The sequence below is a fragment of the Aspergillus brasiliensis genome, assembly GCF_001889945.1.
Source record: "Aspergillus brasiliensis CBS 101740 unplaced genomic scaffold ASPBRscaffold_1, whole genome shotgun sequence".
In the NCBI taxonomy this organism is placed as follows: Eukaryota; Fungi; Ascomycota; class Eurotiomycetes; order Eurotiales; family Aspergillaceae; genus Aspergillus; species Aspergillus brasiliensis.
In genome coordinates, this window is record NW_027137442.1 from 79,116 (window position 1) to 100,857 (window position 21,742).

General features: G+C 50.3%; 10 protein-coding genes across 10 annotated transcripts; 4 read left to right on the forward strand and 6 right to left on the reverse strand.

Annotated features, from left to right (window-relative positions):
* Positions 1-226: 226 nt before the first annotated feature.
* Positions 227-1,859, reverse strand: ASPBRDRAFT_190128 (putative C4-dicarboxylate transporter/malic acid transport protein; the record flags this gene model as incomplete). Its single annotated transcript, XM_067620188.1, has 4 exons — positions 227-575; positions 636-1,046; positions 1,117-1,432; positions 1,496-1,859. The coding sequence occupies 4 exons, from the start codon at positions 1,857-1,859 to the stop codon at positions 227-229; spliced, it is 1,440 nt and encodes a 479-aa protein (XP_067484024.1).
* A 2,551-nt stretch (positions 1,860-4,410) lies between these two features.
* On the forward strand, positions 4,411-5,971 carry ASPBRDRAFT_35937 (SDR family oxidoreductase). Its single transcript, XM_067623404.1, has 6 exons — positions 4,411-4,614; positions 4,686-4,910; positions 4,964-4,971; positions 5,027-5,178; positions 5,239-5,333; positions 5,394-5,971. The coding sequence occupies exons 1-6, from the start codon at positions 4,571-4,573 to the stop codon at positions 5,761-5,763; spliced, it is 894 nt and encodes a 297-aa protein (XP_067484025.1). The 5' UTR covers positions 4,411-4,570; the 3' UTR covers positions 5,764-5,971.
* A 210-nt stretch (positions 5,972-6,181) lies between these two features.
* Positions 6,182-8,350, forward strand: ASPBRDRAFT_165149 (succinate--CoA ligase (GDP-forming) subunit beta; the record flags this gene model as incomplete). Its single annotated transcript, XM_067619555.1, has 8 exons — positions 6,182-6,601; positions 6,692-6,775; positions 6,844-6,916; positions 6,983-7,082; positions 7,142-7,687; positions 7,751-7,797; positions 7,850-8,142; positions 8,216-8,350. Exons 1-8 carry the CDS (start codon positions 6,548-6,550, stop codon positions 8,348-8,350), a joined length of 1,332 nt encoding a protein of 443 aa, XP_067484026.1. The 5' UTR covers positions 6,182-6,547.
* A 251-nt stretch (positions 8,351-8,601) lies between these two features.
* Positions 8,602-10,691, reverse strand: ASPBRDRAFT_35942 (F-box domain protein). Its single transcript, XM_067623405.1, has 4 exons — positions 10,554-10,691; positions 10,296-10,461; positions 9,824-10,185; positions 8,602-9,725 (listed from the first exon to the last, which is right to left on the reverse strand). Exons 1-4 carry the CDS (start codon positions 10,631-10,633, stop codon positions 8,807-8,809), a joined length of 1,527 nt encoding a protein of 508 aa, XP_067484027.1. The 5' UTR covers positions 10,634-10,691; the 3' UTR covers positions 8,602-8,806.
* Positions 10,692-10,816: 125 nt separating this feature from the next.
* On the reverse strand, positions 10,817-11,795 carry ASPBRDRAFT_214735 (uncharacterized protein). The gene has a single exon (XM_067621960.1). The coding sequence runs from the start codon at positions 11,437-11,439 to the stop codon at positions 11,041-11,043; it is 399 nt and encodes a 132-aa protein (XP_067484028.1). The 5' UTR covers positions 11,440-11,795; the 3' UTR covers positions 10,817-11,040.
* A 356-nt stretch (positions 11,796-12,151) lies between these two features.
* Positions 12,152-14,253, forward strand: ASPBRDRAFT_24501 (uncharacterized protein; the record flags this gene model as incomplete). The annotated part of the gene is made up of 5 exons (XM_067622052.1): positions 12,152-12,504; positions 12,613-12,711; positions 12,776-12,843; positions 12,905-13,248; positions 13,324-14,253. The coding sequence occupies 5 exons, from the start codon at positions 12,152-12,154 to the stop codon at positions 14,251-14,253; spliced, it is 1,794 nt and encodes a 597-aa protein (XP_067484029.1).
* A 744-nt stretch (positions 14,254-14,997) lies between these two features.
* ASPBRDRAFT_24502 (DUF3245 domain-containing protein) lies at positions 14,998-15,948 on the reverse strand (the record flags this gene model as incomplete). The annotated part of the gene is made up of 2 exons (XM_067622053.1): positions 14,998-15,499; positions 15,764-15,948. 2 exons carry the CDS (start codon positions 15,946-15,948, stop codon positions 14,998-15,000), a joined length of 687 nt encoding a protein of 228 aa, XP_067484030.1.
* Positions 15,949-16,223: 275 nt separating this feature from the next.
* On the reverse strand, positions 16,224-17,290 carry ASPBRDRAFT_35945 (oxidoreductase-like domain-containing protein). The gene has a single exon (XM_067623408.1). It carries the CDS (start codon positions 17,239-17,241, stop codon positions 16,468-16,470), a length of 774 nt encoding a protein of 257 aa, XP_067484031.1. The 5' UTR covers positions 17,242-17,290; the 3' UTR covers positions 16,224-16,467.
* Positions 17,291-17,352: 62 nt separating this feature from the next.
* On the forward strand, positions 17,353-19,873 carry ASPBRDRAFT_35946 (uncharacterized protein). The gene is made up of 2 exons (XM_067623409.1): positions 17,353-18,433; positions 18,487-19,873. Exons 1-2 carry the CDS (start codon positions 17,547-17,549, stop codon positions 19,451-19,453), a joined length of 1,854 nt encoding a protein of 617 aa, XP_067484032.1. The 5' UTR covers positions 17,353-17,546; the 3' UTR covers positions 19,454-19,873.
* Positions 19,874-20,358: 485 nt separating this feature from the next.
* On the reverse strand, positions 20,359-21,546 carry ASPBRDRAFT_49821 (60S ribosomal protein eL13; the record flags this gene model as incomplete). The annotated part of the gene is made up of 5 exons (XM_067626426.1): positions 20,359-20,793; positions 20,940-21,098; positions 21,237-21,283; positions 21,391-21,424; positions 21,544-21,546. The coding sequence occupies 5 exons, from the start codon at positions 21,544-21,546 to the stop codon at positions 20,359-20,361; spliced, it is 678 nt and encodes a 225-aa protein (XP_067484033.1).
* Between the last annotated feature and the right edge of the window lie 196 nt (positions 21,547-21,742).

Below are 21,742 nucleotides of genomic sequence, written 5' to 3' on the forward strand. Positions count from 1 at the left end.
AGATAATACGTAGTCAATATTGTATAAAACGAACAGTCCAGCTCTAATGGGCAGTAACTGGTCGTATCATAACTTTCGTCTGTCGCCTTTTGGTAACTGACTATATGCATCTTATGGGTATATATGCTGCGCTAAATGACCCAAACAGGAAATCCCTCGAAAAATTCATCCCCTTCCCAATAACAACCATTTGTTTTGCAATATTAAGGCGTCGATTGATACACACTCATACAGGTGTACTCTCACCTGGTGACTCAGGCTTGATTCGGTTGACCTCAAAGCCTCCTTCATCTTTATCTTCACCCTTCTGCGGCCAAAGTATTTGGCGATGCACGATCGCACGCACCATCATATATACGACGAAGATATACATCAAGATAAGCGGAAATACCATCACGCAGCCGATTATGGATATTGCCTTGCAAGAGAAAGCTTTTCCAATTGCAAAGGTTGCCGTTATCAGTGCCGTATTTGGGAAGACGAATGAGAACCATGCCATCGAAAAGACCATTCGGCCCGGTCCAATAGCAGACCAATGGGCAAAGCTTGCAATGAAAAAGAAGAATATCGCTAACCTGAAGGGCATATCAGTACGAACGTCTTAGCGTTGATGTAAGTGGGTCGGTCATACTTACCCCCATAGCCATAAGCAGGAAAAATTGGCAACAACTTTCACAATGTCTGCAGCCAGTGCACCGTTGCCCATGAAATCCTCCGGAAAGCTTCTCTTGGCATGGGCTGCCATGTTGACAATTCCAGACACAGTGAAGGCACTGGGACCGACCGAGACAAACATACCCGGCCGGACATTTTCTCGGGGAAGCTTCTGCGACATCAGCCGGTAGATAAACGCCGAGTATACCATCAGGGAGACCAAGAAGCCAACCCCTTGGATAGTAGTGCCACCAATGATGATTCGCAGAGAGCGAGAAGGCTCAAGTTTGGAGCTCAGGATGCCAGCATGAGGGCCGATTATAAGCATGGGATATGCGGGGAAGATCCAAATAGGTGTCATTTGTGCAATGGTAAATGTTTGGGTCGACCACCTACAGCTCATTAGTTATTTTGTTTGATTTTTAGGCTCACAAGGTTGATGTCAGGGCACAGTGTACTCACAGAATGAGGTAGATAGCGGCAGAGGAAATGACTGCCAGAGCTGCATCAATCCAAAACAAGATTCCAACCGCATATGTGAGCCAGGGTCCTGTACGGTCGGGGCCATACTGTGAGATATTGATCAGGATCGTGCCAAAAGAGACAAGCGAAGCTGGAACGAATAAGGATTCTGTCGGGTGTAGAAAAGACGCTTTAAAAGTGTAAGGGTATAGGTAGAATCGTGCGATCAAGAGACACCAAATCAAGAGGTAGAGGAACAAGTTGAACAGGAAGAATATGATTCCAATCGTTTCCAAGCCGCGAAACCTATAGGGTACTATTCCAAACCGGCGATCAGTACAGTTATCCTAATCCTGCCTGATATTAACAACATCCTTACCAAAGTATAGAACATTTGCGATTCCCCCAGTTGCCATGGTTAGGGTAAAAAAGGCCCACGTAATATGACGGATACGCTTCTTCCACCCAAGACCAGTTGGTCTGGTTTCAGCTTCATCTTGGGGGTAAGCCATGCCATCCACACCCTCGTCTCCATCTCCTTCCGACTTGCGATATGAAGAGCTGTGAATGGCGTCTAATGCCGATGTGTGGGCCTGGCTTATTATAGATCCTCTCGGGTGAAAGTAGGAATCGCCGCCAGTATGTTCTGAAAGGTCATTTTGGGTATCTTCAATAGTTGGAGTTCGGTAGCCATCATCCCCTGGGCTTCTCAAGTGTCTTGGAAACAAGCGATCCGGAGTCATTGCGAGTTCTCTGTGGGTAACGATGCAGTCATGTTTGTGATTTGTTGCCGGACAAAGTCTCAGATCGAATCCCCTGCTGATCTATTTTGGAGCAGCTTCCCCGATTGCGAATTCCCTTACTGGGTAGAAGTTCCGCAAGCCAGGAACGTCGGTCTCCAACTATATACTTCAACTTGATCTGGAGCACATACACAAGGAGTCGGCTTGCTAGGTGGGGGGTGGGTCAAAGGGTGACGACGACCACACAGATTTCTTTTTTTCCGTCTTGTTAAAAGTAACTTGGAAAACCGAAATACAAAGGTGAAAGGGAAAGGAGATAGAAAATGACGTAGAGCAAAGATCGGCCCCAGATCGACAAAGCCAGAAAGATCCACGCGTAAGACTGGTTTCACACACTGTTGGAACTGAAACACATAGGGCAGGAGGACGTCGGTGTATGAGTTATAGTTAGTACCTAATGTACGAAGTACAGCAAGGAAAACTAGCCACCACAGTTTAGAAAAGCGAGAAGACCCGACCCCAGTGCGGCAGCGATTAAGATTAGACGGGGCAAACTAGTTAGTAGTTATAACACCTCGCATGTCATCATCGCGGCACTGTTTTTCCTGCTAACAGGAGGCCGCCGTCCACTTCGCCGGGTGTTGGCACCAATCACACGAATGGGATCTACCCGGTCTAAGAGGAGGGAGTTCGGGGCCAGGCGGGTGGAGCGAAAAGGCCGTCGATTACTAGTAGTCCAGTCGCTTCAATAACAGCTCATTCGGAAAGAAGATGTTTATCTAGAACAGCCTTTTGGCACTTGGCCTGCAACATGTCAAGAGAAATATCACTCCCGTAAGTCCGAGGGCGACGCATTGGGCAGTTAATGAATCTGTTATTCTCTCGGATATCGGCACGCCTCCATTTTCGCGGCGGGGAAGCGGGTAACTACTAAGCATACGTAGATAACTAGTTAGTAGTTATAGCCTGGGTGGATAACCGGCAAGCAGTTCCTAGTCTACTATCTAATTATCGATATACTACTTGTTGAAAACAGGCTGGGAAAGCTTGGTACCGACTATGTACCAATTATTGTCTGCATGGTACTGACAATACTAGTTACTAACTCTCGTCTCGTTTGATCTTCTGCAGAAGAAAATAAGTATCGTGATTCTTTGCATTGCGTTGCAAGAGTTCCGACTCCTCAAGGCCTCTCTTCTCTCTATTCGAGTCTATTGACCATTAGTGAGTGTGCAGTTATTAGCGAGAATTTTTCAATCAATCTGTTTCTGTTGTTCTCAGTCATTTATACTATTCAGCATACTGTAGAGCGACCCCCCCACCCCCCACACCCCTTTTCATGTATAATTTGAGGGATGCACAGCTCGAATAGCTAGCCTTTCCCTTCATTACTGCCGAAGGGCATCACATCCTACCGTACCTAATGCTCAGCACGATGACTTAGCTGACAAATTTTGAGACACATAAAATGAAAAATGACCAGGTTGTGTACCATTTCTAGATGCCAGATAGCTAGCTATCTCTGTATCCCTAGCATGGTATAGGAGGGATAGTTATATCTATGAGAACCTCCCGCCTGCAGGTACACCTCACCTTGCATATGCCACCTACTACGTGGATATAGCTGCGCGATGCTGGATCTCAGATCCAGAATCAATATAGTCACATATTTCCAGAAGGCGGTAAACATTCTCCAGTATAGTACATCCTTGCGGACACATTATTCCCTGCCCAAAAGCGTGCCGAAAAAATTCATATCCGAGGACGTTAGGCCTCTACAGTATTGCTTTTGGTATATTGATGATTTTGATCTGACATCAGCAGGGTACTAACCGCCTTGATGCCCCCTGTCCTACTATGTACTTCGTGTGTCATGAGAGGTACGAGGATTTGCGGAAATCTGAGTATAAGTGCCGTGTCCTATTCGATGAGTTGAATCCTGTATCTTGTACATAAGCAGAAAGCCACATCATGTCCACTGCAGGGACTCATTTGGTTTAATAATAACATTATGGTCACAGCCCTATAACTTATCCATCAAGTTGGACTGATTGATCAGACTTGTTTCGACAGTATTCCTAAATCTTGCCTGGTTCAGTGCAGGCCAGTTGCGAGCTAGATAACAAGGGCTTGGGCCACCACAGACCTTGAGATACCAAATCCTTATCATCGACTGTATAATATAAGCCTCAGGCACACTATCTGACACCGTTATACCTACTTACCGCGGATCTGATGGTTTTGCATGTATTTGGAAGTAGTGATGAATTTGATGAGATATCTATATGGCTTTCCACTACCTTATAACTACCCTTTACTGAATGTAACTGTAAGAAAATGAAATGCCAAGGAAAGATTAAGGGGAGCCTCTGCAGGACTAAAGCAGATCAACGAGGAGTGAGAATTCTTGATGTTGCTGACAGCACCTATCAGTCATATTAGTCTCTATGTACGTTCAATCATCCAGTTCTGGCATGGATCACTGGATGAAATGTCACTGGACGGTCGAGCAGCTGGCAGCATGTGTTGCTGTTGGGAGTAAGGTATGTGGTAATTTTACCGAGGTTCTGGATCTGAACTAGCGTGACCGGCAGGGTAGCTACCTGCTACATACTCTGATAGATGTCTAGCTGGCAACCTCGAAGAACTTCCAGCTCGAGCCAGATCCCACCTTCTACAGTCATACTTCATCGGCCCCGCTTTAAAGTACAATGGGAGGAACCGAAGACGAACGGAAGTCTGTGCTGATTACAGGGTAGGTGTCTCACATGATCATCCCGGCTACCCAGCTTTGTGACCTGTCACTTATGCTGCTCGTTTATTCAGATGCTCTCCTGGCGGTATTGGGAACTCTTTGGCCCGTGAGTTCCATCGGAATGGCCTGCGCGTGTTCGCTACCGCCCGTGATGCAAAGACAATCGAAGATCTGGCATCTATTGGGGTCGAGACTTTGAGTCTTACCGTGGACGACGAAAAAAGCGTCCGACAATGCTTCGAAGACGTAAACGGAAAACTTGGGGAGAAAGGATTAGATTACCTGGTCAATAATGCGTAAGCAGTCACCTCTCATACAGTAACGTATCATAAGCTGATATAGTCGCCAGTGGCCGGAGTACGTCTTATTATCTTCAAGACTTCCCCCAAAAACCCTCTCTAATGCATGATAGATTATACTGTGCCGGCTATGGAGGCAGAGCTCTCCGAGATTCGTGACACGTTCGAAACGAACTTTGTCGCGGTAGTACATATTTGCCAGGCGTTCCTACCGCTACTTATGAAGGCTAAAGGAACTATTGTACAGATTGGCTCTGTTGCTGGGGTGGGTGTGCACGAAAAAGATAGTTGGAAGTAAAAGCTACCCGTGCTGATACCGAGACAGGTTATTCCCTACGTTTTTGGGTCCGTATATAACGCCTCGAAGGCCGCTATACACTCATTCAGCGATACCTTGCGCGTGGAGCTAGCTCCGTTCGGGTATGTTACTTCGATAAACCCCCTCCACCTGAAACCAATTTGCTGATATGGAAAATTTAGTGTGCACGTCACTACCATCGTGACCGGAGGTGTGCAATCTCGCATCGCCCGTATCAAGCGTACTTTAGTTCCTGGCTCACTTTATGCACCAATTGAGGACGAGTATAACCGACGTGTGGTACATAGCCAGGCTGGGGCCATGTCAAACGAAGCATATGCGCGCAGCGTCGTCACACAAGTCCTCTATGGATCTGCACCATGGCGTTGGATTTGGCCCTGGGCGCAAGGTCGGAAGAGCTGGATCTGGGAAGGTAACAAAAGCTGGTTGGTCTGGCTGCTTATGGGAGGATGGGCTTGGAATGGCCTGTCTGGGAAGATTGTGACGAGGATGTTCAAAATCAACAGGCTCAGAAGAGCTGCTGGAAAATGAAGCGGCAGGGACCACATAAGGGCCGGTAAATCTGTTTAGCTCGACGCGGTTCTCGCTGATCCTTCGGGTCTCTCATTACAAGTATACTATTAGCTTTCCAAAACACAGCGTTGTCTGGTTGAGATGTCATCTTCTCTGCTTGAATCGGCTGCTTGACAACAGTAGACCGGACTTTCGGCCTTGACTCGAAAGGCATTATAAGTGGTGCATGCCAGCGCTGTAAGGCCGTCTAAACAATTTGCCGTATGCCCCCGGGCTGGGAGGAGAAGCCGGCGGATTCAGGGTTCGGGTTCGGGGCGAGGCGCCAAGTAGAGGAACTGCCCGAGAGGCATGAGTTTCACAAACGGGCCCGAGATATCACGGGTCGTTCTCCATATGTGGTTCTTACTGGCATTGCCTGAATGGGTTCAGATTCATGCTGGCTATCCCAGACAGACCATCGACGAGCGTCAGACTCAATAGGGTCGAGCCTAAGATCCAACAGGCGAGAGATGCTCCGTTCCGTGATATTCGCGTCGGAAACTGTGCTGCTTAATCATCCCGAGGCGCACGCTGGTTGGCCCGTCAGGTGACTGCCGATGGCTACTCCCAAGGCAATTATCATCCCGAGAAGCGCAGCCGCGAAAAAGAAAGCTGTTCTCCCATCAACACCCCAAATAACTCCCCCATCTTCTCCCGCATAACCTCACGTCGGAGGATTTGCTTGTTCTTGTCACATCCCTCTCCCCGACAAGACTCTTTTGATCCCTCTCCTCTCCTTTTTTTCTAAAATATCTCAGTCACCATGTTCAAGCTTGCCCGCAGCAAACCGGTTACGGCAGCTTTGAGGGCTGCGACGGTAAGCATCCCTGGGCACCGTTCCCTTTACTTCCTATCAAATATCCTAGACCTGGATCGGCGAGCTAACATCTATCTCCTTTGTTGACAGGAATCTTCCGTTAAGTCCCGTGTTGCTCAGCAACAGAGAAACCTGTCGATTCACGAATACCTGTCTGCGAACCTGCTCAAGTCGGTGCGTCGGGCACCCAAAGTCCCGTAGTAGAAATCGCCCTGCAATTTTTTACTAATACGACATTACAGTATGGCATTGGCATGCCCAAGGGTGAAGTCGCCCGCTCCGCGGAGGAGGCTGAGGCCGTTGCCAAGTCCCTCGGTACGTTTTTGTGATCCGCCATGCTCCAGCCCACGTCGCGATGGCTACTAAGATGAGGACGCTTAGGTAATGACGACATGGTCATCAAGGCCCAGGTCCTTGCTGGTGGTCGTGGTAAGGGTACTTTCGACAATGGCCTTAAGGGTGGTGTGCGCGTGATCTACTCGTGAGTGTGACCCGCGTTATTCCGAGCCTTCCCTTGCGCTGATATGTATGAAAATTTAGGCCCACCGAGGCTAAGATGTTCGCTGGCCAGATGATTGGACAGAAGCTCATCACGAAGCAGACTGGCGCTGCTGGTCGCCTTTGCAATTCTGTCTACATCTGTGAGCGCAAGTTCGCTCGCCGCGAGTTCTACCTTGCTGTCCTCATGGACCGCGCCTCCCAGAGCCCCGTCATTGTCGCCTCGTCGCAAGGTGGTATGGACATTGAGGCCGTCGCCAAGGAGAACCCCGAGGCCATCATCACCACTCCCATTGACATTAAGGTCGGTGTGACCGATGCCATTGCCCAGAAGATCGTCACCGAGCTCGGCTTCTCCGAGCAGTGCGTCGAGGAGGCCAAGGACACCATCCAGAAGCTCTACAAGGTCTTCATGGAGAAGGACGCTACCCAGATTGAGATCAACCCTCTGTCTGAGACCTCTGACCACAAGGTCATGGCCATGGATGCCAAGCTTGGCTTTGATGACAACGCCGAATTCCGCCAGAAGGACGTCTTCTCCTGGAGAGACACCACCCAGGAAGACGCCGATGAGGTCAAGGCCGCCGAGTAAGATCTTCCATGTCCCTTGCATCTATGCAGTGCTCGAAAGCATTCTAATCTACGACATAGGCACGGACTGAACTTCATCAAGCTTGACGGTGACATTGGATGCCTGGGTATGGATTCATCAACATCGACTGATACGGTTTATGCTAACGGCCACCATAGTTAACGGTGCTGGTCTTGCCATGGCCACCATGGATATCATCAAGCTCAACGGCGGTTCCCCCGCAAACTTCCTCGATGTCGGTGGTGGTGCCACCCCTGCCGCCATTAAGTCCGCTTTCGAGCTTATCACCAGCGACCCCAAGGTGACTGCCATCTTCGTCAACATCTTCGGTGGTATCGTCCGCTGCGATGCTATTGCCCAGGGTTTGATCAACGTTGTGCAGGAGATGGGTCTGCGCACTCCCATCGTCGCCCGTCTGCAGGGTACCAACATGGAGCAGGCTCACAAGTTGGTATGTTCTTACCACCTATCCGAACCAGCATAATGACATACAAGCGAACTTATATAACTGACGTGATTCGCAGATCAACGAGTCCGGTCTCAAGATCTTCTCCATTGAGGATCTCCAGAACGCTGCTGAGAAGTCTGTTCAGTTCTCCAAGGTCGTCAAGATGGCCCGTGATATCGACGTTGGCGTTGAGTTCACTCTTGGTATCTAATCTCCGAGTCGGATTTGGATTTATAGATGTGTCACCTTGTCTGCTGCTCCACTGTCTCTTGTACTCTTTCCATATTTCATTTTTTTTTTCCCCTCCCCTTTACTTCCCTCTTGCTTTCCCCCACCCTCATGACCGGGGGTTCAGAAGGTTGATGTGTGTTCGATGGTGCGGCGAGATGCGGAGCAATAGGCCGACGGTTGGTGACCATGGGCTTCGTCGACGATGCTAACGCGCTCCTGCTGCCTAGAACATGACCGGTCATAGGAGTTGTCACAAACGAGTTGCTATAATGGTGAAATGAGACGGATTCAAACAAAGAGAGCACGAGGGGTATTCTTATAGAGAGCATTTGATGGTCCTGTATATCGTCCATTTCTAGGTTCATTTTCTTATGTTGAATGTATTTTCCCTTTTTCTCTGTGCCCCCCTTTGGTGTCGTCGAGTGCTATTACCCCTTCACGCTGCTAGAATCGCCAGATCATCAGACTCGGAAGGAGGTACCTCTCTCATCCGCCACACTTTCACACCGGCTTCATGAACCAGGAGGATAAAGTCCCCATCGCCGCGGAGAGTGAAAAGGTTCGCGTACGAATAAATGCCGTTCGAGGCTTCTCGGGGTAGCCCAAGACTCATGGATTTGGCCGGGCGATGGGGGATCCGGGACGCTGGGTTAGAGATCCAAATGGCCGGTTTCCCCCTATCACTCTTTACGTAGTACAGAAGATCGCTATCCAGAGCGGTCTTGCAAAAGGGGAAATAAGACGCGCCTTCTTCCTGGGGCAATGTGTGCACGTAGACTCGGTCCCGCTGCGGATCATAGGAAACTACAAGGACATAGTGAAAGGTGGTGGTGGTCCTCGTCGTCGTCATCGGCGGCGGCGGCGACGACAGCGTATTGGATTGAGGCGGCGGTTTGCAGCTAAAGACGGCCAAGCTGCTAGTAGAGCTGTCTGACATATTGGCGATAGTACTCCAGTCAAGTTCAATAGGGAACGGTAAATATGGTATATAAGAGGAAAGTGGACTGGTGATGCGTCCGTGATCATCGAATGTGTGTTTTACGACACGGAGTCTGTCCCAAGACGAATGGTCGGGGTTCATGGGATCATCACCTCTTTCAAGGAGAAGAGTGATGACGCTGTTGGTGGTGGGATGCAGGCTTATCAATGCCAGGTGGGATGTTACTTCGATAGTACGAACACCTCGTGAGCTCATGTCCCAGTAATAGATCATGGACTCCTCGTCACCAGCTGCAGAACGGTTGATGAAACTCAGAGCAAGCTTGAGACCACTGGCAACGAAAGTCCGAAAGCTAAAACCGGGGAGGCGGAACGATGCGTGTTCTTCGGTTTCAAGATTCCAGGCGTGGCAGTATCTAAACTCGGGATGAGCTGGAGGTCTAATGTCTTCCTTGTTTGTTCGCATGATGCAGCCACCGCAAAGGTGTGGTGTGTATTATGAGTAAGTACTTACGCACGCGCGCTGATCGCAACCACCATGGAATCAGAGAGACGCAGATCCCAGAACGAATCTCGATTCTCCGTGCAGAACCGCTGGTTGGAGTGCGTGCAGAGATCGTGCACGACGACATGCGTGCCGTTCTCTATCCAAGCGCACCTGCCATTGGCGTAATCGAGACATTCAAGCTTCGAGCCATTTGTCGGGAAGAGGTTGGGGTCCTGGAGATTACAGATGGGTTGACCACGCTCCAGACGAATTCTATACTTGGCGTATTGGGCGAAGTGTGCTGCTGCGCCCACATGTCCTGTGTATTGTTGGTATACTGCGCCCTGGATCAATTCTGATGAGAGTAGCTGGTGCCACTTTTTAGAGACCTGGTGGAATGTGGCTTGAACTCAGTCTCACGGGTCATAAAAGGGGTGGCAGGTCATTTTTATTTCTCCTCTAAGATCACCGGGGGGGACAGAGGAAAGGTAGAGCATACTCTCTGGAGGATATGGAGGTCGGAAAGGTCAAGATACTGAGCGATTTGGACTGCGATCTCTGGGGGGGATTCAGCTAGAATATCCTTTTGAAAGGAGCGCTGATTGATGCGCCTTTGTACATCGCGCCATTCATGAGGGTTCAATAGGTCTAGAATGCGATGATACCTGTCGAACGCTGCATGAGCTAAAGCTGAAATCAAGGGTTTGGACAAAAGGAGGGGGAAGGAAGATCATCGATGGGGGATGGATGGTCATACGCATCATGTCGCGCTGCGTTCGTATTCAGATGGGCGAAGAGGGTGATGATTTGCTGTATAGGAGCGGCATCGGCGGCCATGGCTGACGGCCAGTCGACGCTATTATAAGACGAGGTCTCAGATTCAGAGGTCGATAACTAGATGGATAGTTCTGGATAGTTTGAATGGTACTAGAGAAGGGGGAAGAGCGATAGTTTAAGGCGAGCGGTCGTGCAGGGTCTAGAGCTGCTCTTCACACCCAACGCAGCGACTATGAATGTAAGCCTTACTACTCCGTACTACTGTATACTTTTTGAATGGGAAAGGAGGAGTTTCTTGCCTGCCAGTCTGTCTGGTCTGCTCGAACTTCTGCAAATTTTCCGCACAGTAACTATCTACTTTACCTCTCGATATTTTGGACGAACTACCTATCTAGAAGCACCAACATATTTTAGTGAGTGCACACACTGCATTCTCAGCCTACCAGCAACTGTGCATGAGACGACTTTCAGAAAAAAAAAAAAGATGTTCGCCTTCCCCTCTTTCTTCTTCTCTCTCTCTCTCTCCGAACTTTGGGAGAGCTTACGTCGATCGGAAAGTGACGAGAAACCGGAAAAGGCTGGGTCATCATCGATCTACGGCGCAGCTCCAGCAGGCGATCGGAAGGCGAAAACCCAAAAAGCAACTGAAGAAGGGAACAGAACTTACAGAAGGTTAGTTTGGGGGGGGAATATTGGATGGACCAATGGAGAGCACGACGATGCTTCGGGAAGCGGAGACAACTTTTATTTTTTGACTGGCGATGATCCTCAACTTCAGTCTGGCCCAGACTCTTTGGGCTCGTTGTTCGAGAATCCCTCTTGATCATCATCATCTTCATCATCAACCAGAATCCCTTCCATCTCATCCTGCAATTTTACTAGCTTCACTGAGAACTATCTGGACTGGACTGAACTGGATCAAACTATTCATTCAATCATCTATTCTTTCCTTCTTCTTTTCTTTTCTTCTTCTTCTCTTCTCCACCTTCTTCCCTCATCCATTTCCATTCCCATTCTTATCTTCCTTCCAACACATCCATCACGACTACTGCTACTAATTCTACTAACTACTTTTACTACTATCTGCTTGTTCTTGCGGGAAATAAGAGAAACCTGGCAGGGCTCTCCCCCTTCGATTCTTATACTCATTATCGTTCCATTATTCTCGACTTCCTATGATTTAACAATTCCCCATCATTAATATAATTATTTTATTTCTATGTTATTTTTAGTTGATTGCATTTATTCCCTTTCATTAATTTCTACGCCCTGAAGAAACTCAGTCTTGGCCTACTTTCTAAGGCTTAAAAAAGTAAAGGGCAGAAAAGGAATTAAGTACTTTTTTTTTACTTTACGCGAATCCCGTCGTCTACTCTTTTCGTCTGTCTGTCTGTCTCTGCCTCGCTCTCTTTTCTCTCTTTCTCTCTCTCTCTCTCTTCCTGCTGCGGCTCCCTCCTCGGCCGCCCCCGTCCTCATTCCTTTTCATTTCCCTCCTCTTCTTCCTCCCTCCCTCCCCTCCCTCCTGCTGCTATTGCTGCTGCTCCTACTTTCCCCCCACCCCCTGTTCCGCCGCGCGAGATGAGCGGTCTCGCCGATCCCCCGTCTAGAAGTCCGCTTATCCTCACTGCTATCGATGCGCCCGGCAAAACTCGCAAGATTCCTGTCCTTGCCTCCTCTGTTCCTCCCTCCAGCCAGTCCACCGGTGACCCCATGGAGGTGACTCCTCCTGCCTCGGGCGCCGCGCCCCCCATCCATAGCAGCCCCGATAGCGATCGGGCGGGCGCAAGCAACACCACCGCCGCCACCTCCAATGGCTCTACTGAACCTTCCAATGTGAATCACCATGCCGCTCCAACTCAAGCTATCGGTGCGGCTGCTGCGGCTCAGCAGCCCAAGGTCGTTCAGACGGCTTTCATTCATAAGCTCTATAAGTACGTCAGGGGCTGTTTTAGTGTTCTTGCTTGCTTTCGATCTCTCTCCTCCCCGTTTCCCCTTAAAAACCTTCATGGTAATGGGCTCGAGCTGACAACCCTGATTAGTATGCTAGAAGATCCCAGTATCCAACATCTCATCTCGTGGTCGAGTACGAATGACAGCTTTGTCATGTCCCCGACCTCCGAATTTTCCAAAGTTCTAGCGTTAGTCTTGCCCTGTCCCATCCTATCGCGCTCTGTTGGTCGAGCTGCTAACATACAAGCTTAGTCAATACTTCAAACACACCAACATTTCGTCCTTCGTCAGACAACTGAATATGTACGGATTTCATAAAGGTATGCGGGCTGAGACAGCAAATGCATTGCCCCGACCGTTATTGATATACATGGATCCCAGTGAGCGATGTATTCCACACCGGTTCGCCCGACTCCGCTCTGTGGGAGTTCAAACATGGCAATGGTAACTTCAAGCGCGGAGATCTCGTGGGATTGCGAGAGATCAAGCGGCGCGCATCCCGTCATGCATTGATCCATCGCGACTCGTTTCCTGGCCACAAGGCCGCCGCCTCCCAGCCCGGCACCCCCGCTGAGCCGGTTCCCGACGTCACGGAGTCCCGCTTGATGAATTTGGAACACTCCATGTATGACCTGCATGCTCGTCTACGGAACGCCGAAGAAGGAAATGCGACCCTCAATGCGAGATGCCAATCCATGGCCGAGAGCTTAACCCGGTGTTACCACGTAAGTTAACGGGCCCTACAATATGTTTGCGACATTCGCAGGGGTTTTCGTTGACTAATCCAACTCGTGATTCAGTGGACTCACTCCATATCGCGCTTTCTTCAAGGCATGATCCCAGATCGCGAGAGCCTTCTGTATCGAGACGGTGAGGACCATATACTGTTGATGACTGCAAATACAGAGTCAACTAATTTGAGAGTAGTGGCCAGCATGCAGGCGGAATTGGAGAAGCACCTCGAGGCTGTGCGGGCCCTGGAGCATCCTCCGGACCCGTACTTGGCCGTCCGACAACCCTACGTCACTGGCCTCTCTGGCGATGCAGGTCCGCCACTGTCGCCGCGCCAAATGCCTCCGGAAGATAGTCGCCGCCCATCGATGCTGGACCCCTCGAGGGCTAATATGATTCGACCCCCTGTTCCCCCTCATCTGGCTGTCTCTCCGCGGCGGTACGGGTCAATTGGTGCCGGAAATTCTTCTCCCAGCTACAACCGTCCGCAAGTGCCATCGGTTGTCACTCCGCAGCAACCCATGCCTCATCCTCTTTCGTCCGTTTCCTCTCCGCCCGGGCCTAATCTTGCGCGTCGACACACTTCGGCGGACATCAGACAGCATGGCTGGCCGCCACCGGGAGTGTCGCCATTCCCTTCCGCACACCCACCGCCTCAGCCAGCGAACCCCTGGTCTCCGTCTCGACACCGGACTCCAACGTCAAGTGAACAGTCAGTCCGAGACGTGCTGGCCCAGTATGAAATGGGTGCACCACGGCGTCTGCAGGAAACTCGACACCCAACCCCCCCTTTGCACCCCGATCAGAACCCTCCGCCCGATAACGGCTGGTCCTTAGGACCTAGATTTCCTCGACACGAATCGTCCTTGCCAGCAACTCGACGTTCCAGCATGGCTAGCAATGTTCATTCGCTTCTAAACCCGGCCGATACCGCGGAACGGCCGGACGAAGACCAACACGCCATGGCCGATGATCGAAAACGGAAGCGATTGGAATAAACTCAGATCCATCCTTTTCTTTTTCTCTTCTAACTTGCTTCATTCATATCCTTGATCCGGTGATTCTCGCAGGAGCATTGCTTGGTGCTGATATTCGGGACCCTACCGGAATCGGAGCTGTAGACTTCTTGTTCTTCGGGGCGCACTTTTTTATTTTATCATATTTGGAAAGGGGTAAAGGAAAAGCATATCACCAGGAGAAACTCACGCTCAGCCTTCATTTCTGGACTGGTACTGCATCTTGCGGAGTATTGCCCAATCTGTACTTTCTGTGTTTATCTTCTTTTTGGGTGGGAACATCTAACTGTACAATTGATACAACATACATGGATTCCAGCATGTGGAACCCGTGCTTATCGGGCATGGTTTGGATGGCACTAATCTGGTTCTTTTTATATTTCTTGGACAGCATTGCTTCTTGATGGTGGAGGGCCCTTGCACAAACGACCGTTCTCGGGCTGCACCGCCTTCCTGTTGTTATATTATATACCCTGGGTTTGGGGTGGTGGTTGCACGATATTGTGTGGGTATAGTAATCTAGATTTGCAGAGGACATAGTGATATCCGGCTGCAGGCGCACAATCAAATGAGTCTTTTGGATTATGGCCGCATTTTCTGACATCTTCATTAACAACTATACACAAAGAACTAACTGGGTATATTTGATTCTATAAGATTATACATCTGATGATATCGTAGACTGGGCTCCGTTTTTGCGAGGTGAGAGTGAGGCAAAACGCTTGTTCACCTCTTCTTTCTTTTCTTCGATCGCTCAGCCAAGATCTCATCCAAGAAGCTCGTCCCCTTCTTTCTCCCCCTAGCAGGCCGGGACGAAGCTCCGGTTTGCTTGTCTGACTGATCGGCTCTGTCTTCCTTGCCATCGCCGATATCATTCGCCTGCTTTGACTCGCCCGGTTCACCTCCAACCGTCTCGGACTCTAATTGAACTTGTGGTTCAGCCGCCTTGCGCTTTTTCGCTGGCATGGCTCTCCTCTTCCCTATCACCGCCGTCCGTCCCTCTTCCTCATCACTATCCTCTTCTTCCACATTCTTAGCGGGATTTGTTGACGCAGCAGCAGAAGCATCATTACTGCCTCCCTTCGCAGCCGAAGCCTTCTTCGCAGCCATGACCTTCTGATAATTCCTCCCTAGGAGCTGCTTCCGTAACTTGTCATTCGAATCCAATTCGCTTCGATTCCAACTTCCGTCCGCGGCTTTAGTGGGGAGCGGTGCGCCGACTCCTAACCTATACATTGAGACCAGTTGTTAGTTAATGCTCATACAGTTGTTTTGTTTCTCTCTTCCTAACGCTACCCCCCCCCCTCTTCCGTCTTCGCACCACCCACTCATTCCCTTCCCACCACTACCCACTCACTCACTCACTAACTTGACTTGACTTGACTTGACTTGCTACCAATCTCTCTCCCTCCCCCCCTCCTCCTCCTCCTCCTCCAACCCGGAAGGTAGCATATACAGGGAATGAAAAGAAAGAGAGAGCAAGTGTACATACGTCTCCGGAACCGCCGTGAAAATCTCATCCTCTTCGCGCTGTAATTCCTCTTCGGTTTTCGTGCTGTGCGCTTGGTCATCTGCGGTCGGTGCCGGTAGCCATGAGGCAACGAGACGCTGGCTTCGAGCTAGCGCAACATTTGCCTTATTGAGGATGATGTCTGTTTCTGATTTTGATGTTGACATGGTTGTCTGCCTTTGTATATTTTGCTATTGGGGGTGGGGGATATTGGAGATATGGATGGAACTTTTTGCGATAGCAAGGCGGGATTTGTTGGCAGAAATCTGGGCGGTGAGGTGCGGGACCGCTTGCTTTGGAAAAGGTACTCCGTACTGGGATTGGTTATTGGTAGTATTGATTGAAATACTAGTTCTTGAGGTGGTGAGGATTCAGTTGTCTTCGATAGGGATGACTTGCAAAATAGATGCGTACCATGATAGGGTTTCCTCAGTAGGAAAATTGTCTATGTAAGTGCTCAAATTTCGTGGTATGATACTAGGCCTCTGTCACCTGCATATATAATCTGCATACCACCATGGCGAGCTATATATATATTCTACATCTGAAAAGCAGTAGTATAATCTATGTACAAATCTAGTAATCCAAAAACCAAGCTAATCTACGTCAATCATCACACAAGGGTATTCGTAGGCAAGAAGAGAAAAAAATGCCACTTAGCAGCAAGAACTGGACTGGGCATCGTTTCACGCAGACTCCTGCTGATGCCGTTGCTTCAACTTCTTCTCCGTCTTCATAAACTCTCGGATCCCGACAGGTATACTCGCAAATAAGTCGTCGCCCGAAGAAGGCACCGACCAATTGGTCTCACTGCCACCACCATCGTCATCCATGCTCATGCTAGCGGAGTTGACCTCCGCTCGTGGAGTGTGCCGCATATCCGAGGCATCAGTCTTCGTCGCACCCTTTGCCTTGGCTTGTTCAAGCCTGAAAGCCCAGTCCTCCAGCTCGTCTCGGAAATCGTCCCATACGCAGTGGACGCAGCCACTCATGCAGCAATTGTCGGGCTCCTCCGGTCGAGGAGGGATTGCCACCCCGTTTATGGTTTTCCATGTCGTATCCGGTGCAGAGCCCGGATCGTAGCGTGAGGACCGGCCGGGACCAGCTAACCGAGTGCCGAAGACAATGGCCATCTTTTCTTGGGGTGTTTGCGCCTCTGGCTTGGGCTCTTCAGTTTTGGAATTGGTTGTCGCATGATGTCGGTAGGGTGAGCGTGTGGACAAGATATCATAATAATAACCAGATAGTGGATGCGCTTGGCGGGATTCTGAGTCATTCACACTGTTGCCCGCCTGTGTGTCTTGGATGGTGGCATATCTGCGGGTGCTGGAGCGGCGAATGAATGGGGTGACGGCACGTGGTCGGGTCAAGCGAGATGCATCGGTTATGCGCGAACCGGACAGACAGACATGACAGCGTTTGAGGAGGGGCGAGCGAATCGCCAGACAAGGAACATCCATGGTGTGGTGAAGCTGGAGTTTGCGACAGGAAGAGGAGAAGGAGGATCGGAAAGAAATGGCAGAAGAAGATGAGAAAGCGGCGGTTATGTCATAATTCCGAGACTGCAAACAGTGCAAACCGGCAAAGCAATTGGATGTTGTTGTTGATGTTTGAGAGATAGCGCTCCCCACGGACGTTTCTCTATCCCCTCCGCGGTGGATAACTTTCTCTTCCCATGGACGGCTGACCAGGTGTTTCGTCTTCAGCCTCTTCACGCGCCGCCATATAAGCGACCCCGACGGCGATTGTTGTCACCGCGTCGCAAATGAACGACCCCGCGCCTCAGGATGATTCCCAGCAGCGCACCATTCAGCGAATGTCCTACCAAGCTCCCACTAGAGCGAGCTTAGCCAGATCACACCCCACTCTCCTAGAAACCGAAAATAACAAGTCGCCGGCGAAAAGTATGCAAAAACCGAATCAAGCCAGAACGAGAGCTCTCGGTCTACGAGACCGCAAGGCCCTGAGACCGTCCTTGACCTCGACTGCCAGCCCTCTGGGCTCCCTTAAGGGTAGCAAACAGTCGCCTGCATCTTCCCTCTCTGGCCGTCGCTCTAGCGGTCTGGCCGCTTTTGCCGCGCCTCCAAGACGAGTCTCGACGAGGATCACTGCCTCCGATCTAGTGTTCCGGTCTCCGTCTGCATCCCAACAGAGCACAGAAAAGCTACCGCCACCTACCGATACCCCCGAAAACCAATTGGCGTCGGAATTGGACAGTGCGACCGGTGACATAGACGTGAATGAGGCTTTACGACAACCATCATTCCAGGACATCCTTGACGAGCCGGATCTGCCACCGACGCCGACCCAGTTGGGCCTGGAACGGGCCCCCGGACGACCAAAGGGACTACTAAGCAGCAGCCCAAGCTCGCAACCGGGAAAGTGGGGGGGACGAAGGAATACAGACGGTCGAGAACAAAGCCCGTCAAAGCTAAGAAAAGTTGACTATGGCGAGGCAGGGGAATCGGCGGAGTCGGGCCTCTTGTTGGATCGGACTTCCTTACCGGAGGAGATCTTGACGAAGCGTAAATTGAAGAACAAACTCGCTTCTGAACTACAGCAATTGAAGAAGGAAATATCAGAACTGGAGACGTGGTCGAAAGACCTGGCGCAAGATGACGCTAGTGATGAGCGAGATTTGACTGGGGTAATGTAAGTTGCCCGCTCGTCGCGCCATGAGTGACTTGCGACTGACCGACCAACAGTACCTTGTTAGCAGCAGAAAACCCTCCCCAGTCAACCCCGACAGCCCCAGGCGAAACCTCCATATCGTCCCTTATCTCTTCATTACTCCCTTTCGCTACCAAAGGACCCCCGAAAGCCACCCCCAAGGCCCCTCCAGTCAACCCATTTGCGCTTGGAGAGAATGCGCAAACAGAAGCATATCTAACAGCTCTTGCGCCGTTACAGCTTACGGCTTACTCCGAAACCGTACCTAATTCCACCCCTGACCTTGTCTTAGAGAGACACACACTCAAATTTTCCGCCCCGTCTCCTTTCCCTTCCAACCGCTATAAAGTATCCATAACCTGCGACGTCAACCCAGAAACACAAACCGTGGTCTCCATATCTGCTTCACAAGAGAATGGAGAAGATGCAAGGACACCAGAAGATCTGCGGCGTTGGATAGACACCAGGCTTGCCAATCCGTTGCTTAAGCTAGATGTCACAGGTCTGTGCTGGGGCATTAACCGATACTGGGAGGCTATGGTATCGCGTGCTGAGTTGTGGTTACACATGGAGGAACAACATGCAGATTTAATCAGTGGACATCCGAAACGGAACCAGGAGACGAAAGCAAAGAGCTCAAGCTCGCAACCCCTTGGGATGTCAGAACTGCGCCAAATTCTACCGCACCTCGAGCGTGCGTCTATGCTCTTCGAATCCAAGAGCGGCTCACTGAAAGTCCTTGTATCATGCCAATTGACACTGGATGAGTGGACTAGTGAGCCGCAACTACTCCCAGGACTCAGCGTTTCTCTGGTATCCGAGTCTGATAGCGGCTCGAGACGCAAGGTGGATCAAGAATCCAAACGTCTGTTCCAATCCATCTTAAATCCGAACGAGAATAACCAAGCTGGAAGCAGCGGCAGCGGTGTCCCTGCTAGCACCATCCTAAGAGCTACAGACTGCGTCTTGCATGCTTTGCTCGGTTCTGGCTCTAAGAAATGAACACCCACTTCATTCATGATATCATCAAGTGTCGGATTAGTTGGTATAATCGGATGTCAATGGCGTTTTCCTCGATTTGGATGGGATGGGAAGCAATAGGGGATTGTCGACGTCGGCGTCGTCGGCGAATTTGTTCAGCGGTTCTCTGTCTATTTCATTTACTTGCCGGTTTTACTTTCCTATCATGTAATTTATACGCACCTGGATTGGTTCTTTATGCACAGGCATTTCATTGGATATGAATGTTGGGTTAATTGTGTCTACCTGGGATGACCTTGCAGAAGAACTGTACGAGATGCAGGCTATGGCAGCTGGCTGGTAGCATAGACCTTGATTGTAAATTCTCCCAACAAAGTAATCACCATACTAAGATTGATATGCAAGGATCTTATCAGACAAGCTGGGCTGTATGAAAATTATGCACATATTTTCTGGATTGAAGTCAAAAACTACGGACTACTACGAAAATCTACAATTTACTATCGATGGGGTCCCATATATATAGTCCGTATATCATCGCATTTGTACACTAGCTTGCTCCGTGCCTCGATGTGCTTCAATCTCATGTGGGTATTGGAGGTGAACCCGAAGCCTGAGGCTCAGTTCCCGCGACCTCCGGTGGATAGATCGGATGGGCAATATCGTCCGGAGGGTAACAGAGATAGAAAGAAGAGCCGACGAATATGGGGAATTTTGGGTCTTCACTTCATTTGCGTTAAGGGGAGCTAGTGGCTTTCTGGGACATGAAAATTTGGGACATTTGCATTTCGAGGGGGGGTTTCGGAGCTTTTTATGTTAAGGACAAAGGTGAAAACGGAAAATAGAGGAGCGACGCCATGCCACACAAGGTACTAATCCCCGACTTGAAAATTGACCCGATCATCATTAGCTGATATTCAAGAAATCTATTTCTTGGCGGCAGTCTCCTCCTCAGCCTTGGCCTTAGCACGCTTCTCCCGGATACCCTTGTAGCGGGCCTCGCTGCGGGCCTCACGCAGCCGGCGGTAAGCAGCCTCCTCACCCTTGGGAAGGTCGTCACGCTTGACCTCGGTGACAGCCTCCTCGAGAGTGGCGTTCTTGATGGGGAGGACACCACCGACACGGCTGGTGAAGCCCTCGGTCTTGCCCTCGGCGAAAGCAGCCTTGGCAGCGTTGACCTCCTCAGCGGAAGAGTCAAGCTTCTTGAACTGACCGCTCTTGCGGGGGAAGAGGATCAGGCGGGCCTTGTAGTCCTGGAGACGAGCAACATTGGCGACGAGCGACTCCTTGGAGTAGTTGACACGGCGGTGGTCAACGGCGATACCGACGGTGCGAGCGAGCTTCTTGGGGATACCAGCTTCCTATAATGCGGAAAAAAATCATCGTGTAAGCCTCCGTCCATTATTCGTCTTGCCCAGTCGCCAGGGCTTTTTTTTCCAATCGCCATCACCCTATTTGTTCTTCTTCTTGTCGGGTGACATCAAATGCACACAAGGGACGAATTTACCTTCAGCTCAGCAAGGGTGAAACCACGGCCAGCACGGACACGGCGGTTGTACTTGACGGTAGGGCAGCGCACAACGGGGCGCAGCTGGTCAACCGGACGAGGAGCAACAGCGGCGGCCTTAGCGAGACGGGCCTCACGACGGCGGTGCTTGCGGCCAGGCTATTGAAGCAAAAACACATGTCAGTCCACCACGCATATAGGAAAAATTTTTCCCATTCCGTATTCTTTTCCAAAAAGGCGAGTCGCTCGTTGTAGATAGGAATCGGTTGGGTAAAGGTTTTTCATTCGAGAGCGTACCTGGTCGAAGTGCACGCGCACACGACGCTGCCAGTCCTTGTGGAAGTCTGAAATCGAAAACCCATCAGCCCATATTATTCCAGCCGGCCAGTTGCAACCCAATATATTTGAATAATATCCACCATCGTATCCTTCCTCGTGCAGGTTCACTCACGCTGGTTGAGAATCTGGTTGTTGTGCTTGATCGCCTATATCCACCAAGAGGTCTCAGGTCAGCACATGAAGTCTTTTGCGCAAAAATAGCGTCTGGTCATCAAATAGACCATCTAGCGACGCCATCTGAGCAATATTGGATAGAATAACGCACCATTGTGACGGATGGGGATCAAGGCCGGGAGATTGTCGTCGTCGTCGTGGGTGGTTGCTGGTCGTATCTCAAAACTCCTCGTCTCAGTATTAGGTGGAACTTTTTTTGGTGTGGCCAACCGCGCAGAGCCGCATCGCCTCGCTTAGCGAGCCCTACCCTGCTTACCCGTTTCGGAAGGTCACCCCCAGACTTTCTCGGT

Bases quoted from the DNA above. Each gene is read 5' to 3' on its own strand.
- ASPBRDRAFT_35946 (XM_067623409.1), top strand. From the start codon at position 17,547: ATGAACGACCCCGCGCCTCAGGATGATTCCCAGCAGCGCACCATTCAG. The intron at 18,434-18,486 runs GTAAGTTGCCCG...ACCGACCAACAG, and splicing joins CGAGATTTGACTGGGGTAAT to TACCTTGTTAGCAGCAGAAA.
- ASPBRDRAFT_35942 (XM_067623405.1), bottom strand. From the start codon at position 10,633: ATGGCCGCCGATGCCGCTCCTATACAGCAAATCATCACCCTCTTCGCC. The intron at 10,462-10,553 runs GTATGACCATCC...AGCGTTCGACAG, and splicing joins AACGCAGCGCGACATGATGC to GTATCATCGCATTCTAGACC. The intron at 10,186-10,295 runs GTATGCTCTACC...ACATTCCACCAG, and splicing joins ACCTCCATATCCTCCAGAGA to GTCTCTAAAAAGTGGCACCA.
- ASPBRDRAFT_35945 (XM_067623408.1), bottom strand. From the start codon at position 17,241: ATGGATGTTCCTTGTCTGGCGATTCGCTCGCCCCTCCTCAAACGCTGT.
- ASPBRDRAFT_214735 (XM_067621960.1), bottom strand. From the start codon at position 11,439: ATGAGATGGAAGGGATTCTGGTTGATGATGAAGATGATGATGATCAAG.
- ASPBRDRAFT_35937 (XM_067623404.1), top strand. From the start codon at position 4,571: ATGGGAGGAACCGAAGACGAACGGAAGTCTGTGCTGATTACAGG. The intron at 4,615-4,685 runs GTAGGTGTCTCA...TCGTTTATTCAG, and splicing joins AAGTCTGTGCTGATTACAGG to ATGCTCTCCTGGCGGTATTG. The intron at 5,179-5,238 runs GTGGGTGTGCAC...ATACCGAGACAG, and splicing joins AGATTGGCTCTGTTGCTGGG to GTTATTCCCTACGTTTTTGG.